This window comes from Simochromis diagramma, unplaced genomic scaffold (assembly GCF_900408965.1).
Source record: "Simochromis diagramma unplaced genomic scaffold, fSimDia1.1 OVJJ01000705.1, whole genome shotgun sequence".
Taxonomy (NCBI): Eukaryota; Metazoa; Chordata; class Actinopteri; order Cichliformes; family Cichlidae; genus Simochromis; species Simochromis diagramma.
In genome coordinates, this window is record NW_024387448.1 from 1,073,484 (window position 1) to 1,092,719 (window position 19,236).

The 19,236-nt window shown below is 40.6% G+C and overlaps 1 protein-coding gene across 1 annotated transcript in view; it reads right to left on the reverse strand.

The window, feature by feature from the left end:
- LOC120722644 (V-set and transmembrane domain-containing protein 2-like protein) overlaps nucleotides 1-19,019 on the reverse strand; it is a 49,331-nt gene extending 30,312 nt beyond the window's left edge. The window contains exon 1 of the mRNA XM_040013695.1: nucleotides 18,655-19,019. Coding sequence (XP_039869629.1) covers nucleotides 18,655-18,772 — 118 coding nt within the window. The 5' untranslated portion in view covers nucleotides 18,773-19,019. The remainder of the gene's footprint in view (nucleotides 1-18,654) is intronic.
- Between the last annotated feature and the right edge of the window lie 217 nt (nucleotides 19,020-19,236).

A 19,236-nucleotide genomic window follows, 5' to 3' on the forward strand; every position in this document is an offset into this window, starting at 1 on the left:
AATGATGCGATAACACTGACCATTTTTGTTCTGTGGAAGAAACGCCATAGACATAATGAGACCACAAGTCTGCAAAGAGTCTGTGGTTCTTTAACTTAAGCTCATTATGGTTGTCCAAACAGAAGCTAAGACTAATTTGGACTCATACTGAGTTATACAGTCCTGCATCATGTGCTCATTATACGCTGGCTGCAAATCAGCATTTTTGCTAAATGCCATCCTCATCCTTCTGTCCCGTCTTTGCTCTCTTTCTCCACACTATAGCATCCAGTAAACAAGAAACAAGAAATGCCATATGTGTTCTAAAGAGATGCAGAAGAAGAGATTTTTTTATTTTTATTTGAAGAAAATGTTTCATATGGGTTTTTTTCCCATGTGAGTTTGGTTGTTAATATGTTAAAAACCCAATATCAGCCAGTTAAGATGTTTAAATCAAATGTGTTTAACAAAAGTGTTGCATTAACTGCTTGGGAATTACACCCATTTTTATATAGACATTTTCAGAGGCTCAAAAGTTAACACTCAGTTGATTAACAAGTAGTTTCATGTCCGAGTGAGACCTGTTCCCTCATTATTCCAGGAAAAATTAAGCTTAAAAAATTGAACATTTAATAGCTTTTAACTAACCCAAAAGATAAGTCGACACAAGTGAAGGTTTATTTTGGTTTTTCAGCCTGTGTGTGTCTGTGTTTTACACCTGTACAGTTCATGGATCCAGTCTCACAAGCATGAGATGATAATTTACCGCCCCACAGTCTCATCTAAATATGGTTATTTTTGTATCCAAAAACATCCCCCAAAACAAAAAACAAACAAATAAATAAATTCTATGGGATAAATTCAACAACATTCAAAAATGTGGACGCCTGAAACCAGCGGCTGACATCACGGTGACTATGCTCATATTTTATAAAGAGCCCAGGCTAAAACCTAACAGCAAGTGACATGACATCAACACTGTTGTTTCTCAGTGTTTTCTGGTGACCCTCAAAACCATTTCACACCACTTCCATAATGTGATATCTATCATTCAGTCATAGATTTCTAAGTTTATGGGCTTATTGAATGCCCAAACATTTCACATTGTAAAAACTTAAAAGGAAACGTTATGAGGCACTTTACAAATCTAGAAAAATGGCACTGCAACAATTATTTGACTGCTACCAAAACTGCCAGGTAAACAGGAGAAAACCCTATTTACTGTTCTACTTTGCAGAAAAATTGTGAGCTTATTCAAATGGATGGATCAGCTGCAGTTTTATTTACCATAGTGCTTTTGCCTGTCTGTACTCTGGTTTATTACACTTGGAAAATATCATATTTACACATCATTTGGGATTACGCTGTATGTGTATTTGTTCTTCAGCAAGACATTTTAGCAAAAGGTAAGGAAGCTGCTAGCTCCCAATGTTAGGCAGTCTCACAAAAAAATCAAGGTGATATACTGAAGAGGTTGGACAGAGGACAGACAGCGGCTGTGTGAATGCAATATGAGGATTGTTAGAGCCTGGCAGGCCTTCAATTTATTGCAGTGTCCTGATAGCAAAGCTGAACATAAATAATACTCCACTTCACTCCTATGTGAAACAGCTGAACTGTTGGGTCTCTGATTAACTATAAATACCAAGCAATACATTTCGTTTAACAATCTTTTGTTAAAACCACATTTTTGAGACAAACAAGTTGCACGAACCAGAAATTTTCTAATAACTTTGCAGTCTCTCTGGTGGTAAAAGACCCTGAGGTCAAGAAGAAATGGCTAGATATAGCTGGGGTTGCCTCAAGACACAGCTTGGGCTCTGGAACCAATGTGAAGTTGCCCCTAGTGAGAGAAAACGGACAGGGGTGGGTATACTTGTGCCCATGGGGGTGTCTGTATGATGGGGTTTTCCCTGTGGATGAGAGGTTTGCTTTCCTGCAGCTTTACGTCGGGGAATGTGTCCTGACTGTTCTTATGTGCAAAACGACAGGTCAGTGTACCCAAGAGTTCCTTGGTGCTTGAGGGTGGCCCTGTTAGGGACCACATTGTCCTGCTCGGGAACATCTATACACATGCGGGCAATGACAGTGTGACCTGGAGGGGTGTGACTGGGAGGAATTCGCTGCCTGATCTGAACCTGTGCAGTATTTTGTTGCTCCTGGCTTCGGGAAGACCCAGGACATGAAAAGATCTTGTCTGTCAGATGACTTGGGGAATACCTTGCTGTCCCCCTGGATGAGCTGGAGGAGGTGGCTGTGGAGAAGGAGGTCTGAGCATATGGACGGAAGGATGTGCAGTCTCACTTCAATGTTGCTCATTACATTAAAAAAAACATAAAAGAGTGCCTCAGGATTCAAGAAAGCAGCTCAAGAAGCTGAGGGTAGGAAATAGGTACTTGGCCTACTTTTCGAAAGTTCCCTAGAATTTTAAAGAAAATCACATTTGATTAATCAGAGGTGAAAAAACACACCGCCTGTGATAGGCGAGTGCCTGCCCTGCCTGCATCAGGACCGGATCTTTTCATCTTCTCTGCAGCTGCCACATCAGTGACACCTCCGCCACATTAACGTGCAGAAAGGGAGAAAAGGAAGAGAGAAAAAGTGGGGGTGAGACGAGTGTGAGACACAGCCAAAAAAGATTGAAAGAAAGACAAAAAAAAAACCAAAAGAGAGAGCATGACTTTGACACAGCAGATTAAAAAAGAATAACAGGCGTGAAAAGTGTCACATCTAATAGGGACACGACACATCAGGCCTCCTCCGAGACGCCGAGCTGTCACACAGGAACAACTCTCTCTAAAAACAGAACGAGCGGCGGCGTTGCGGTGCTAATCAGAGGCGACGTTGGGAATACAACTCCTCAGTTGTAATCTATTTGCAGCAGCGACACTGAGCTTCATTTGGAGCAGATTTCATTTGCAGTGTTTGTCTTCCTGAAACTACAATTTGGTTGAGCTAATGAGTTTGATGTATCGCACATCTCAGGACAAAAGCAAGACATCACAGCTTATCAGGGGCTCACTGTTACAGGCACAATAACGTTTAATCCAAAAAGTTGTGAATTAGTTATTTGATCAGCTCTTTATCCATGTTTGAAATACGGGAAGACGTTATAGTAATTTGATATGGGTAATATAGACCTCATCTGCATTTGGCCGTAGAACTTCCAATAAAAAATATGTTTCCGTTCTGTCCATTTAGGATCTTTGGAACTCAAGAATTAGTCATAATAGGCAGAAATGATATCTCCGCTGACTGTTAATTCTCTTATTAATATCATATCACATCTTTCATAATGAACAAAAGCTATTCTCACATACACTTCCTGGTTCAGTCTTTCTCTTCATTCTACATCAGCAAATTGATTTATACTAGGAAGCAGTTTCACTCTAACTTATAAAAGCAATGGATCCAGTTTCAACTTGAACAAAAGACTCAACTCAGTGTCCACTTTAGTCACTTGTTTTGATTCTTTGAGTTCTATTTCCCCATCCTCATAAGAAAACTGTTAAATATTCAATATTTGTGAACAAGATGTTCTAGATGCGCATGTCTTTTTAAGGCAACATGGCAGAAAGACTGAAAGTGGACTTGAAACTGACAATGATAACAGAAGTCGCTGCTTGCATGCAAAAGACCCCCAGTTTGAGACTGGAAGGGGGCGAATCCAGTCTCAGGTGATCACAGGCTACTGTATTCCTTGTGCCACTTGAAGCCTGAATGAATGGGAGGGTTATGTCAGAAAGGGTATATGGTGTAAAATGAAATCAAATATGCAGGTCCAAATGCATGGCAACTCCTTGGAAATATGGGAGAGGCGGAGAGTACAATTTAGAATAAGTTGCTTTTTCTTTAATTTTACTTTCTTCACAGGTTTCCTCAATTTACTACAGGAGCATTTCTATATAATAAAGGTTCAGTTTCCCCATGATATCTCAGAGTGTTTAATATCAGATAATAGATATATTAACAGGTCATTAGGCAGTAGTTTTATTGGTACAGTCCTCTTAACAGCCAGTTGGATGTATGTGGCCTACAAGGTATGAAATGATTACAGTGCATTTCTTTATTACCAATTACAAAACCGCTAAAACATGCTATGCTAAAGCTATTTTAACACATGGCTAAACTGGTTTTTTTTTCTACTTTTATATGAAGGCAAAACATTAGTCTACGTAGGCAATAACATTGAATAGACACGTCCCTGAAAATGCCAAATAAATCATCAATAAAAACGACAACAATTACAACTGATAACAGCACAGCATCTCTGCCACTGTAGAGGCTGTGATAATGGCCAAAAGTATGAAGACCCACATTATAAAATACAAAAACTATTGTTTACACCTCAAAGTTGTATTTTCACAAAGTACAAAATACAAGAATTGGGTACATTGTAACTTCCGTTGTAATTTTGTACACTCTGCGTAGTCTCCCCTCTCATATTTAAAGAACAACCCTGTTTCTGAGTGTTTAGTTTGTGGGTCAAAAGTCTAAACGATCCAACAATCCAAACGATTGCCACAAACGGAGAAATCAGCGTTTAGCATGTTCACACCTTCTTGAACACATTTAGGCTATTTTATGAGTCACATAAGCTGAACTATCAGTGCAACACAGAAAAAAGGTCCATTGTTTATAGAAACTGTGCTAATTAAAGCTTGTTAAATCAATTATATGTTACATGTTGCACTTGTGATTTACTAAATGTTCTGGCACAAACAGATTGTCTACACATTGGGAAATAAAGGATACATTTATATAATATAAATTCATTTATATATTATTGCATTTATTTTATATTATAAACTTTGATATTACATTTAGATATTATAAACCAAAGCATTGTAAAATAATATACAACATTTCTGTCTGCTAGAGGCCAAATCAGGTTTTCTGGTCACTGTGACGTTGGTGCCATTTACTTTAAAGCATGCACACCCACACCATTTTTAAATCCCGAAGACATTTACCCAGAAATGTACTGGAACAAAGAATAAAATGGCCACAGAACTGCACTGAAAGAATTCTAACAGAGGAAACAGGGACATTTCCAAATGTACTGCTAAGAACCATCATCTCTGGCCAAAGCATCCCTCCAGTCAAAAGGTGATCTGATATGCAACATATTCTCATCACTAATCCCTTGTCTGCAGTTTGAGCTTCAGCAGTGAGCAGTTTCATGCCTAAAGCATCCCTCTAGTAGCAATTCAGCTGGATATGCAGCATGCTCTCATCATGCTAGCGTGTCATGTTTAGTGCAATGTAGCTCCAGTATTGAGCAGCATCCTCTCTAGCCAAACTGTTCATTTCTGAGCTGCACAGCCAGATGCTGACAGAAATCCACCCAGGGGACAGTTAAGCACAGCTCTGAGTAGCCTCATCCAAAGCCTTTGTGTTGTGGCAGAATATTCTCAGCATGTCTCGGCTGGAAAACACTCAAAATTCTTTCACTGTTGAGGTGCTTTGCCCCTCGTTCTAGTAGATGCCTGTTGACTTTATTTTCATATAGTGCTGGCTTTCTTGCTGAGACTCTTAGGAGAATAGGAGTTTGCTTAATTTAGCAAAAACATTAGGAGCAGGAGAAAACAGCTTGGCTATTAAATAAACAAACAAAGGTTTAAACAAGCTCCTCATAAGCTAATAATTTTTTTTCTTGATTTTTGCTAGTTGGAGAGAGCCCATTTCTCTTGGTAGGCGACCTGGACTAACCATAATCTGCTTCCACTAATTATAGTTCTGTTCATCTTACTCTCATCAAGAAGGCTGAATCGTTCTATACAGAGTTTCAATACATAAAGTGCTTTGGTATATACACACATATTAAAGATAAAAACATGAACATGCATTAGAGTTTGCCAGGAAAGTTAACAATTCACACTTCAGTGACCAAATAACAACTTCTCCTTTATTCTTCTTAGCAAAGGCTAGTGATGCTTAATGCTGAAATAATTAGCAGTTCAACTCAGTTCAGCTAATTTCTTTACAAAGCACTAACGTTCAATGACAAATACTAAATTTATTGCATTACTCTTTCATATCACTTAAAATCATAAATTAAATTCCTTTGGATTTGGAGAAACGGTCAGACAAAAGACTTAATTTAAGGCTAGGATAATAGGTATTATATTAAATAGCATGAACTGATTACTTGTTAATTAATTAAACAGAAACATTTTAACTGTAACTCTAACAGGCTGGTCCAGAGCTTTTATCTGCCATGCAACCAGCCATTACAAACCACACTGAGAAAATACATTTTCTCTTATGCACTTCTTCCACACCAAGCTGAGTGAAATGCTATTAGTGTGTTTGTGTACGTGTGCTTTTTCACATCTCATTCTACACTGCCCACAGGTATCAAGCTGTCCAACTCAGCAGCCCTTTGTAAATACCATGCAGGGCCTTGGACATGGCCAAGAGCTTATTAGTTGGACATGAAAGACAGAATTTGTGAATCACTGGCAGTCAGCTAAAGGAGGGAAAGAGCATGATTGGATTCAACAAGAGTGTCCCTGTCAGTGTGTGTGTGTGTGTGTGTGTGTGTGTGTGCGTGCATGTGTGTGTGTGTAAACCCAGAACAATATTTTAAACAACTACGCACGTGCTCCGGTTAATTTAGCTCGAGTTTTGGTAATTGCAAAACCAACCACTGGCAGTAGATTCATTCACAGGCAGCAGTCACACACAAATGTCCACACTTTGTCTGTGTCCGTATACATTCACACCTGCTGTGTAAGGGAGAGGCTCTCTACAGCAGTGTAATTAGGCCTGGTATCTGCAGAAACATTTTAATGGATAACCCTGCTTGAGAATGGCCAGGGGCAGCACATGTAATTGAGCATGGTGTGTATATGTGCTGGCTTGTGTGTGTGTGTGTAATTCACAAAGGGAGGGCTACAAAAAGGGCAATTCTTGCTGCTTGCTTTGTTTTGTTTCAGCTTTCTTGATTATGTGTGCAGTAGCACCTAATGAATGTGGATTTCAAAGCACTGTGTCTTTGCGATCACACAGATACTCAAGGATCTGAGAAGAGATCTGGTGGGGGAAGCCAGTGATGCTTTCATTGTTTTTTCTCTCAACTGAGTGGGGGTAGGAGGTCGGGGCGAGTGTTACTAGATTTGATATGCGGGAGTTGACCTCTGAAATTAAAGGTATGCTCTCTTCCTTTTCATTTGTTTATTTGTGGCTACCTAAAAACTCATTCAGAGGTGTAACCAGGAAGTGCGCTGAGTAGCAAGACTTGAGGAACTTTAGTTGATGTCATTGAGCTGTCTGGTTTACACAGCTACAGTCTATAAGGAAGTTTTTTACGGGACTCCATGAAAATTGCATCCCATCATTTGGTAGCTTCCAGAACCACCTTTACCAGCAATAACTAGAAGAAACAGTAACAGTTATGACTTCATCAGTTTCTTATATCACTGTTGAGGAATTTTGGTACACTCTTATTTACAGCGCTGCTTCAGGTCATTATTTTTGGGCATATGTTAGTGCACAGCTCTATTAAGTTCCTGCTACAACATTTCACTCAAGTTGAGATCTGGACTTTGACTGGGCCATTGCAGCACCTTGATTCTTGACTTTTTTTCTTTTTATTCCCAGCCATTCTGTCGTAAATTTTCCAGTGTGACTGGGATTTTTGTCATGTTGCATGACCCAATTTTTCCCAAGCTTTAGCTGTCGGACAGATGGTCTGGCATTTGATTCTAGAATACTTTGGATTTTGCCAAACATGGCTCTGTGCTTTATAGCCAAACGTCTACACTTTGGTCTCGTCTGTTGGGACATTGTTCCAAAAGTCTTGTGGTTTGTTCAGATGCAACTGTGCAAACCTAATCTATGCTTTCATGTTCTTTTCACTGAGAAGAGGGTTTCTCCTGGCAACCCTTCCAAAACAGCCACAGTCTTTAGTCTGTTTCAGTCTTTAGTTCAGTTCTTTAATTGAACTTGAACTTGCTAACTTTGGTCTGTAGAGTCTGAGATGACTAGGAAGCTGCTGAGTAGCAAGACCTGGAATCGGAGAACTGCAAAGATTCCTGTGAAAACCAACTCATTTCTGACTATTAGCCAATGGACAAACTTTCACTAGCAACTTTTGGGTAGTAGTTACTTTCACAGAAGCTACAGGACGCTTATATCAAGAGCAACATACAGTATTTAAACCCAGCAATGATTTTAATTTTATCAAGCAGAAGCATTTGGTGACTTCTTCATCGTGCAATTTTCCAATTTCCCAAATTACCTCTGACACCTCAGCAGGGCAGGGCAAAGCTCATTGTTGGGCCTGAAAGGGTTTCATATTAAAGGCAATGCTGACTGAATAATGTAACCTTTCCATGCCGCTATTGAAACAGTGATTCAGAAAATCATCAGAATGTACTGTAAATGCTTGGTTTGATATCAGCCACATGAAAGAAGCAAACACATTAAAGCAATCTTCAAAGTCAGCTCCCCCCTATATGATTGAAGTCATGGGAAGCTGCCTGCTGATTATGCGATGGGTTGATTTCAAAGGACTGACACGGGGCCCCAAAACATCACAGCATATAGAACAGCAGGAGTCACTGTACTTTCTTGAGAGCCTCAAGTCCTTAAGAGGCAGTTGCCATGGTGAGGAATGGGTGTGTGAAACAATCAAAGTAACTTGCATTTGAGAAGTAGGAGCTAATGAAGCTCACATGCTGAAGGATAACTGCAGCCTGCATAAGCAAGGAGACCAAAGCTGACTGCTGCTGACAGGTTTTATCAGCTACACCAGGTGTTTTTACATATCCAGCTGATTGGTTTTCTAAAAGAGACTCCTCCAAAAAGCCAACTTAAATAGGAATTTAATATGGATGTGATACTTCCCCTTACAAAGGTCTGTGGCATGTGACTGAAAGGTCTGTAAAATTCACAAAGACTGGACCTTTATGTGAGCTCCTCAGGACTGTAGGATAATAAATCCCATGATACAGCATATTGATGCATCTTAGTTGAATTATTCATCAAAAGATTATTTACATGAAGTAGTTTTGTTATTGCAGAAGTCAGACAGGTTATCAATGTGACTGACATTGTGCTTCTTGTTGTAGCAGCCAAAGCTACAGAGTTAGAATATGTATCTACTGCACATACCTGCTGCAACTGAGGACATCACGAGCAGCCTCTTCTGGCCTTCAGCAGAGCAGCTCATGTAATGAATATTACATGGTAGCTCAATGGACTTGGATGATTGTTTTCATAAGTCTAAACCGTAGCGCTAAAGGATGAGTTCACTGCAAATGAGTGACGCGACAGCCTTGCAACCACACCCAAAGGTGGTGTGGTTGATTCATTCTAAGCTCAACAAAAATGAAAACCCAGCTTTTCGTTTTATTTATTCCTTCACGATGATTTTCTTTTCTTCTTTGCACATAAAGCTTTGTGTGATGTCACAGTGCCATACAGCACCAGGATTTCATTCTTTCTTTTTCGGTGCATAATGTACAGCTTGGCCTAAAAGACTAAGATCAGTTCAGTTTTCCGAAATGAGTAACAAGGAATCAACATTGAGCTAACTTGTAATACAGCTGCCTACTCTGGGAAAAAAGCAGCAGAAATCAGAGGGACTCTTCAGAGAACAATGGTACTTCACTAAATTATGTGGCACCCCGCTGAAGGCTGAGGAGCTCTTTCAGGCTGCAAATGACTGATCCTGGACCATGGATACATAACGTTCCCCTCTTCGCCTGCCTCCTTCCTCCTCCTCCTCTTCCTGCTTCAGTGAGACTGCCAACAGATGAATCCTGCCAAGTGCCTCCCCAGGAGAAGTGTGTGTGTGTGTTTGTGTGTCACTCTCTCTGAGTCTGAGAGTCTTTGTTTATGTGTGTATGTCTCTACTTTGATGGCAACGTTGGCTGTAATGTGTCTAATGGAAGATAAGCAACACTCTCTCAGACAAGACTTCACAGCCTAGCACTTCGCTCAACATCATCATGCTGAGAGGGAATAGAGGGAATACTCTATCCCCCCCTCTCCATCACTTGGCACGTATACACACACACACACACACACACACACACACACACACACACACACACACACACACACACACACACACACAAAATTCAGTAGTGTACATCCATGCAAAGCGCACACACTGAGACACAGAACACAGAGGGTTTGGATCATCTCTGTCAAAGCTGGCTTTATCATTTCTCACACAACGTCCACAGGGCTTCGCACGCATGCACATGCAGCACACATCCACGGGTCAGATGATGAGTTCCCGGAGATGAGTTTCTGTCATAGAGGGACACCTCAGAGAAAGTGTAGTTTTGGTAGCTGTCTGCAATCATTTCCCCTCCCAAAGTGTCCACCCCCACCTCCACCCACGCACACACAAAACCATAAAGTCTTTGTAAGTGAGCGCGGCAGAAGGTACTTGCACAGAAAGACAGAGTGAGAGTCCTTGACTGCCGGGTGACCCCCACAGCTTGTTTGTGCCGATTTTGAAGAGAGTTCCGATCGAGGGAGAGGAGAGGTCTCGTAGTGTAGTACACACAACACGGCGAGCAGTGACAGCCGAGGAAAGGGAGGAAGAGGTGATGGAGGACACAGAAGGTCTAAGACCACATTGTCTAGCAACGAGCAAAACACCTGAACCGGTGCCATGCTTCCATACAGGTTAGCCACGTTTATCGTCTTCAGTGACTCCGTGTTGTTTTGTCAAATAATATATTTTCTGGTCGCAGAACAACTATAAAATAGCAGGAGTGACATTTAAATGTTCTGGCCATTTTCTATTTTTTTTTTTTTTTTAACTGGTCATTTTTTCTTAAAATCCATTATTTATTTAATTCACTTTCTACATGAATATAAAACAAACTGGGTGGAGCCACAGAACAGCAGCTTCACTTCAAAACCTGCAGGGTTAACCTTGTGCTTATTCACATCAGTCCAAGTACAGTAATGGCCTATTACAGTGGCAAGACTGCATAAGCCAGACTGTCCCTAAAGTCAGTCATTGTGTTATAATTTCATTAACTGCAATTTTGTTAGAGTTAATTGACTAAACTGATAAAATCCTTAAAGAGCAACTCACTGAAAAATGTATTCAAAAACACTATAGCATTTAATTTTCACCACACAAAGACCGCCTGCGGTGCTCATGCAGCTGTTACTGTCAGGAAATAAGTGACAATGTCTGTGACTAATCATATGAGTTTCTAAGACACTGTTAAATAATTACAATACTATCACAGCCCACCTCTGTTCGCCATACATTGGCTCTGTTTTAAAAGGCTACCCAGATAAATTGTGGCTGGCTACTCAGGTTAAGAGAGTGCTCTGGCCAGTCATCCTGGTCGCTTCACACGCCACCGCAATATCCTCACAGAATCATTTCCATTTATGCTTGCTGTTAAGGCCACTGCAGTATTCTCCTGAAAAACAGGCGTCACCACTAAGAGAATACACTCACATCAGCTCTGATAAAGGAAGGGTCAAAACTGGAAGCAATGACATTGCAGTGTTTTTTCCAAAGAGGTTCTAGTTTTCAGACTGCTCCAACACATCCCTCTGTATATCTGTGTCGCTATCAGCGTTGCTGTGAAACGACAGTGAATGCCAACGGATGTGACATCATTTTTGGCGCATGCCACTGTGCGACAGGGAGTAATCGGTGAGCATAAAAGCAGTCTTTACCCCATTGTCTTGCACTGCCGCTGGTGGCTGTAGCTTTTGTTTGGCTCTGTTTCTCTTAGCGAGCAACCTGTAGTAGGTGGAGAACTGGTTCATGTGTCACTATGCACACCAAGGCTACAAAGAACAGGGACTACTTTTACCAGCTGCAGACATCTGAGAGGCAGAAGCATATGGATCTGTTCTGTTGTCTGTGATGGTTCTCAGTCATCCAGGTCATCGTAGTCTAAGGAGCTTGAAAAGAAAGCTTGAAGACGTTTCACCTCTCATCCAAGAGGCTTCTTCAGTTCTGAACTGAATTGAGCATAAATAAAATCTAAATCTAAATCACCGCACAGTCATCATGTAGCTATAACTTGACTATGCTTAGATAAACAGCTAAAGTAACAAAAATCGCATTAGTGTCCAAAACTATATTGAAGTAACGTTATTATTAACATGGTCCCATCTAAGACTCTTTGCTGGCTTGGTTTAAGCTCAGGATACTTTAAGGAAAGCAATTTAAATCTGACTGTGAAACAAATCAAAAACTTGAGCAGTCGTGCTGTGCTGAGACTAACAATACCAAAGTAGCTACCAACCAAGTTGCTGATCATTACCAACCTGACCCTCCAAAACACCACTTTCAGCTAGTCTTTAATTGTATTAATTAAAGCAGCTCTCAAGGTTTTGAGAGTTTGTTTTCAGAAATGCTAAATATGTTCACTCTCAGCAGTGCCTAGGTGTTTATTTGCTTTTGGTAACTGAAGGAGCCTTTGGGTTAATTATGCCACCCCTAGGAAGAAGCATGGCCCATCAAACTGATTACGTCTATGACTACGACTAAGAGATTTCACATTTGATTTTATTACTTCAAAATAATAAATAATAATCTAGAGTTTCCACTACTATGTGGCAGTGCTTGAAATTAAACAGCTATCATGAAGACGTAGCTATCCGCGAATGGCGAAGAGCAGGAAGAACCAGCGCCTCTTAATGTGAAAATATCACGAATTACCATTCTGAGTACACTTTGCTCACGAAAAGATGTGCAGGCAAAGTCGGGAAGACATGAAAAAGATTGATTTTTAACTCCTGAGAAAACTAAGCTGTGTATTTTGCAGAGGGAAGCTGCAGCTACAGTGGTAAGTTCTCTCCTTTGTGTAGTTTATCCTAGGCTGCCCTCCAGCACTTGTCTCCTCAGTGAGGAGTATATACTGAGGTCAGGACCTAAATGCATTGCCTCTACCTACTGCTGAGCACCAACAAGCTTTAAAACTGTCAGCCTGTCCCTCTCCCTCACCCGTCCTTCCTGTTTGTTCTGACACAGGCCTTCTTTTTCTATTTTTGAATCACTTTCTGTGCAGCACATTCACTGACAGTAGCAGAGAGACAGAGAGAGTATTCGCCTGAAGGAAATTCAGGCTACAAAACCTATAAGGAAGAAAAACAACAACCCAACACATATTGTCAAATTAGCCATCTTATTGACAGTCTAATCATTTGAGAGGCAGAATAAACAGAGGCTTGTATATGGTGGTGCATCAAAGGAATGCTGATAGTTTCATTTCCAAATAATTAGATTTTTAGTGATTAATTGTTGTCTATGAGAAAACTGAAATTTTCACAGTTTTTCAAAAGCTATTGTTTTCCCCATCAACACTAACAAAAAAAACAACCATATCTTATTTATGATGGCACCAAAGAGAAAAATCCAGCAACCTCAAATGCTTAGCATTTTTTAAATAAATAATTCAAACAAATGTTTATCAAACCTGCACTCAATTCATCTGTTAATTGCCAAATCAATCACATTGATCAACAATGTTGTAAACCCCCATATGCAGTGTTGGGTTGGGGTATAGCGCACTATACCCTGTGTCCTGAATCCTATTTATTATCCTCTTTAACTCGTTACACAAAACTTTAACAGATCTTTAAACTGTAGATCACAGTTTTTGTTGAATATTGTAAAAATTAAGATATGCCTTGCTCTTGAAGCCAGTATTCACCTTCTATGTATTAACCCAGGAAACCATCTTTTCCCCGGTGTTAACAAAGCAGCCTGAGACATAAAAAAACAACAACATTGATGCAATCACCTCAAGTTTGTTGCTTAGCTCTGTTAAGAGTGGTTATTTCTGTAAGATGACGTGCAGCTGTGTACAACTCATCCCCAATGTTGCCATTTCCTCATGGCAGTTAGTTATGGTGGCTACATTTTACCGATGTTCCTAATCCCAGCTACAAAGCTCTGGCTGATTGACTGGAAACAGGATTCAATGTGCTCAGCTACTGATCTATTCTCCACCCACTCAAAGGAAGGATATGGCTAGTAATTCAGGGGATGATGTCGAGAATCACATTAAGTTTCCAAATGCTTTATCAATGCTTTCCCATTAAAGCACGTTATTATAATCATGGGGCTGGCTTAATAAGCCATAAAATTTAGCACTAAACAGTAACACGTGCAGTGCATTTATTTTGCGTCTAAAGAATTTATCCTGTGTTCTCTTGGAAAGGCTAGTAAATGCATGGCCCACGGTCACGAGGCCAAAGTTGAAGTATGACTCACTAACAGACTGAGGAGCAGATGTGAAAACTGAAACACTGCGCTCATTTTCTTCATTACCTTTTATTTAACTGAATATTGTTACAAAATCTCTCTGAGATGAAGCAGCTGTTTTGGTAATTATTCCCGAAAAAGCAAAGACGATGCATTGTTTACTCAGTGCTACTGGGATAGGTGCCCATATTAGCTGACCCAGTTCAGTCTTCTATATAAGTAACAGTAATTCAGTGCACCTGACTGGCTTTTTTTTTTTTTTTACGACAGCCATTCTTCTTTGTAGTCACTGCAGTGATGATGTATGGAGCCCCAGTATCATGTACTGAGTCACCACCATCACATGTGAACCGCGAGTGCGGCGATGAGCAGACATCGACATTTGGTGTGCGATTCCATAGAAGACAGGAGTAAACCCTGCAAGCTGCTGCGCAGTGTTTGCCAGTGATACTGTGTTGGCTGCTGTTAAATTTTTAATAGTCTAACAGTATTGTGATGTCATTAATTGGTGCTCCAGTTTGCCTTCAGTGAAAGTCCCATCTGCACCTCCTATATTTATAATGCAACAAATCCTCAAAAAGGGCGTTTCAGTCGGTAAGAACAGTTGTAAAGGAGGTGTAACCATCACAGTCTGTGGCTGCATGTGTGCCAGATTGTTTGTGGTGGGGGGATATGCTCGTGCGCCCATTTACTATATTCTTCTCAAATAACTGTCACTTTGTGGAGGGGCAGCCATGTCTGAAGCCTTTTAAGACAGTGCAGCAGCCATAAAACATGATGGAGCGTAATTCACTTGTTGAACAGAGAAAAATAGTTAATCCAATCTATTAATGGGAATGTGGTGCTGGTTTCTCTGGTGGCAAAGGTCAACTTTTGTGAAGATAAATGAATGGTGTTAAGTGAAGGCTCACAAACATCTATTCTTTAACATGACCTGTTTTACCTCGGGAAATGGTTTTATGCTGAATAAAAGGGGTTAAAGATGAGACATAGACAGCTCTGGTAATGTTATTTAAACTTGAGCTCTGTTTTCTTATTACTTTCTTTCTTTTCTTTTTTTTTTTTGTTTTACATTGTTATTTTCCCCCAATGGCTCATTTACCCTCACTGATTGGAAGCCAATTGATTGGTTGGAATAATGGCTTCACATCCTCCTAATTAGGAGTTAATTGAAAAGTATCAAAGACTAAAACAGCGTCTGGGCAGATGCAGACAGGAAATCCTTGCTCGATTTTCATAAAGTTCAAGGCTGGTTTTCTTTCGACACTTTTATTTGCTTCTCTTCATTCCCACTCTTTTGTATACAGCTCATGCAGGAAAGGAAAAGCGAGGATGAATTATGACCCCCAGAGGCTCAGAAACCACAAATACGATCCAAATGGGAAAGAAAATGAAGGTCTCTTGATTTCCCTCAGTTGACCCTGTCGTGCCATTTGTTGAACATGACTCACGGTGGTGCAGCTCATGCTGTGAATTCACCTCATAACTATGGATGTCATGGCAAAATTGTCTTCTGCAAATACAAAGGTGTTAACTGAGTACAGGTGGGTTTATCCCCATCAAAATCGCTGAACCTTCATCGCTCCTACCCTCCTCACTCATTATGAAAAACAATCCATTTGAAAATCCTATTAGACTTAACTCCATACCACAGTATTATGCACCGTGCTTTACTAATTATTACATTGCAAGGCCATTTAGTATTTCAATTAGGAACTAGACTACATGAATCTGGTAATGCACTTGGTTCTGCAGGAGTTTTAAATCTCTTGTTGCCCTCCTCTTTTCTCTCATTTTTACCCCCAGGACAAAACAAAAACAAGTGTATCTGCACACACTCATTTCCATAAAAATCCTGCACATCCACTGTCCTAAAATATGTCTTCCCACAAGCACGTTATTCAGCTTGAAGTAAGGAGTCAGAGTCCTTATTTTACAGATGCACCGCGACCTGTCATGAAATATTTTTCATGTTGGTCCATATGGAACAAAATGATAAATATTTTAAGCTGAAATGCTAGTGTTTCGCTAGGATGTGACTACAAAGGGGGTGAGGGATCTAATGAATGGTGTATATAATGAGAATCCAGCTCAGGCTTTACACCAGGTTGGATGCTGCTAAATCATGTTGCCAGAGGGAGTCCCTGTGGTGACCACAGAGCATCCAATATATTTGGATCCCTGCAGGTACAACCTTAAGGCAGCCACTTAACAAATATATAGTGAGATAGTGATGATCCCAGACAAACGTCTTAATGATATGTGGATACGGACAGCCTCATCCATCTGTAAACGTTAAACAAAAACATGCGACATGGTTAACTGTTGAGGGGTCAAAGGTTTTTCCTCCATAAATGAGCACCTGTTAACATGTGACTACGATCTATATATAAAACCACATTAAGGAGTTCAGCTCAGCTTGTTACAGAACCACATTCATCAAATTCAATTTAAAAAAATGAATTTGATGACTTTTAAAGGTGCAGTATGTTGAACACGTTAATCTAGAAGGGGGTGCTGTTGCTTCAAAAAAAAGAAAAGAAAAAAAAAAGCATGCAGTGGCTGTTCCAGACCCAAAGAAGTGCAACTTTTATGTCTTAGCCCAACTTAGTTTCATCTCTACTGGACGTGGACATCTGCAACCAATGTTTATGTCTAGCAACAAATCATCCAACAGTAAACCTGCATGGTGATCTGCTGGTGGAGCTACACAATATTTTTTGCTACTGGAAGTAAGCCTCCAGACTTCTGCACGGACTGATGCTGATGGCCGGGGTGTCAGTGAGGGGTGGCAAGTGCTGTAAGCAGAGTGTAAGGAGACATACCTGCAGCCATTATTGCTAGGTTAAAAAAAATCTCTCCAGTGGCTCCTCACCAGAAGATACAGCATCTGCTGCTTTTCTACTTCATTCATCATTGATCTGCCCTTCAATATGATTGAAAAGTAGCCAGAATTATTGACTCTGTAAAGGAAAAGAATGTGATCTCTGCTGCTTATTTCTTCTCATGTTGGACAGAAGAATTAGATTATGCTAGGTTCACAGCACCATTATAAAACGGACCAGCACTAGCTAGTTAGTGTGCTTACAGACTGAAGCCTGGATCGGTTGCGCGCACAGACAGCTAGAGACCTGAAGGCTGAATAGTCATTCCTGTTATACTTCTTTGAAGTCCACTGCCTGAGCAAATGTGTATTTGGTGCACCGTAATGTGAATTCTCTGCAGACTAGTTCCTCGCACTTACTGTTCGGTGATGTTTATGCCACAGGGACCCAATTGGACCCTAGACACAGGAAGTATAAAATCTTTTTCACAATAAGTCTTTGATTGTTTTGGGTTTTTTTTTACATTTAGTTGAAACTGGCACTTCCTTTTTAACGTTTTAAACTAATAATCCTACATATTACACCTTTCAAATGTGAAATTTGTAGTAGTATTATAGATATTTAGGATTATTTTCTGTTTTTGTTTTTTTGTTTTGTCAAAAATATCAACATTTTCACAGCTCTGGTTTCAGCCACTTCTCCATTATTTTATATTTATGCCTTTGTTTGAGAGACCTTGCATCTCATTTTTGATGTAATCGTGTTTTAAGGTGCATTTTTACATTACGAACGGCGTGCCTTAGAGTCTGAGTGCACATTTACCACTGAAAGAAAAGTGTACTTCTTCTTTTTTCGACCCAGACAAACACAACCCTGCCAAGCACATCTGCCAAGCTGGCAGCATGACACCTGTGGAGATTGGCAGGCTCAGCCAAAGTTGCCAGGACAAACTGGGGAGCTGTGGCATTCACTGTGTGTTTGACTTTATGACATAGCCGAGCGTAAACCCTGGAGGCCATTTAGGAAAGCTCCTGCTGAGAAAGAAGGGGGGCTGATCCAAGCCAGATCAAAGGTTCCTCAGTAAAGATTTTACTCGGATATGACAAGAGAATATTAACATCCACCTGTCAGCTGGCATCACCTCTCCTCTGGCGGGATGAATCACGCATTGATCAGGAGGCAGGAGGATGAGCAGAACTGGTGGAAAGCCGCAGCACTCAGAGAAAACAAAATCATGCCAGTCATGAGGGCTGGCTGGCTCGCCATGCATCACAAGATCACAACTCAATAAAATGGTGATCACATGAATCAGATTTCACTGGAAATGGTCTAAATTTAAATGATAAAGCTTGCTGTCTGACTGGTTGATGAACACTTTTTGTATTTCCAATTTTATGCATGAACGCAAAACAAAAACAACAACAACAAACAGAAGCACTTTTAGTGACCTAAACACACACAAAGAAAACACACATTTGTACTAGTTGGCATCATCATCGGCACCAGCCTCAAGCCCGTGCGATGCTCTTTTGTTTAATTCCACCTCTGCATATGAGCAGATGGCATCACCTGTGCCACCCTCTCCACAGCCTCCTTTTCCATGAAAGAAAAGAAGTCCGAAGCGGAGCTCACACCTACCGTTCCCAGAGATGTGGTTCTCTATCTCGCCGTGTCCAGCTTGCCTCGTGGAGACACTAAGTTGCATGTAGAGTCCCATGTAATGTAAACTCCCCAACAGCACCCTGAACGCTCCCATTTCGCTTATGTTTTGTCTCGCGCTCTTTTTCACATCGAGTGGAGTGCACGTCGAAAACAAAATTTTTCTCTTTTTTTTCTTTCTTTTGTTGTTGTTTAATCCGGAAGGCTTGTTCTGGCGACGAAGGGAGTGGGATACCTGCGAGAAATAAAGAGGAAGTCGCCGCAGCCTCCTCCTGTGCCAGCTGACTGACTGACTGAGTGAATGTGGCTCTGCTTCCGCTCACTCGGTCCTACATGCGGCGGAGGGAGACTTTTCCCCCATTAGAAAGTGCCGCGGCTTGCAGTGGGGAATATCAATTATGAGAGGAGTGATATTACAAGCATTCAGCAAACTTAATGACGCTGAATTTGTCATTAACGAAATCCGCTTTTATGAAGCGGCGCGAGGCCACTAAAAGCTGAAAACCCTTATTAAGCTAGTATTCAAACTAATTAGTATTTTAGTATTATAATGTTTACGAG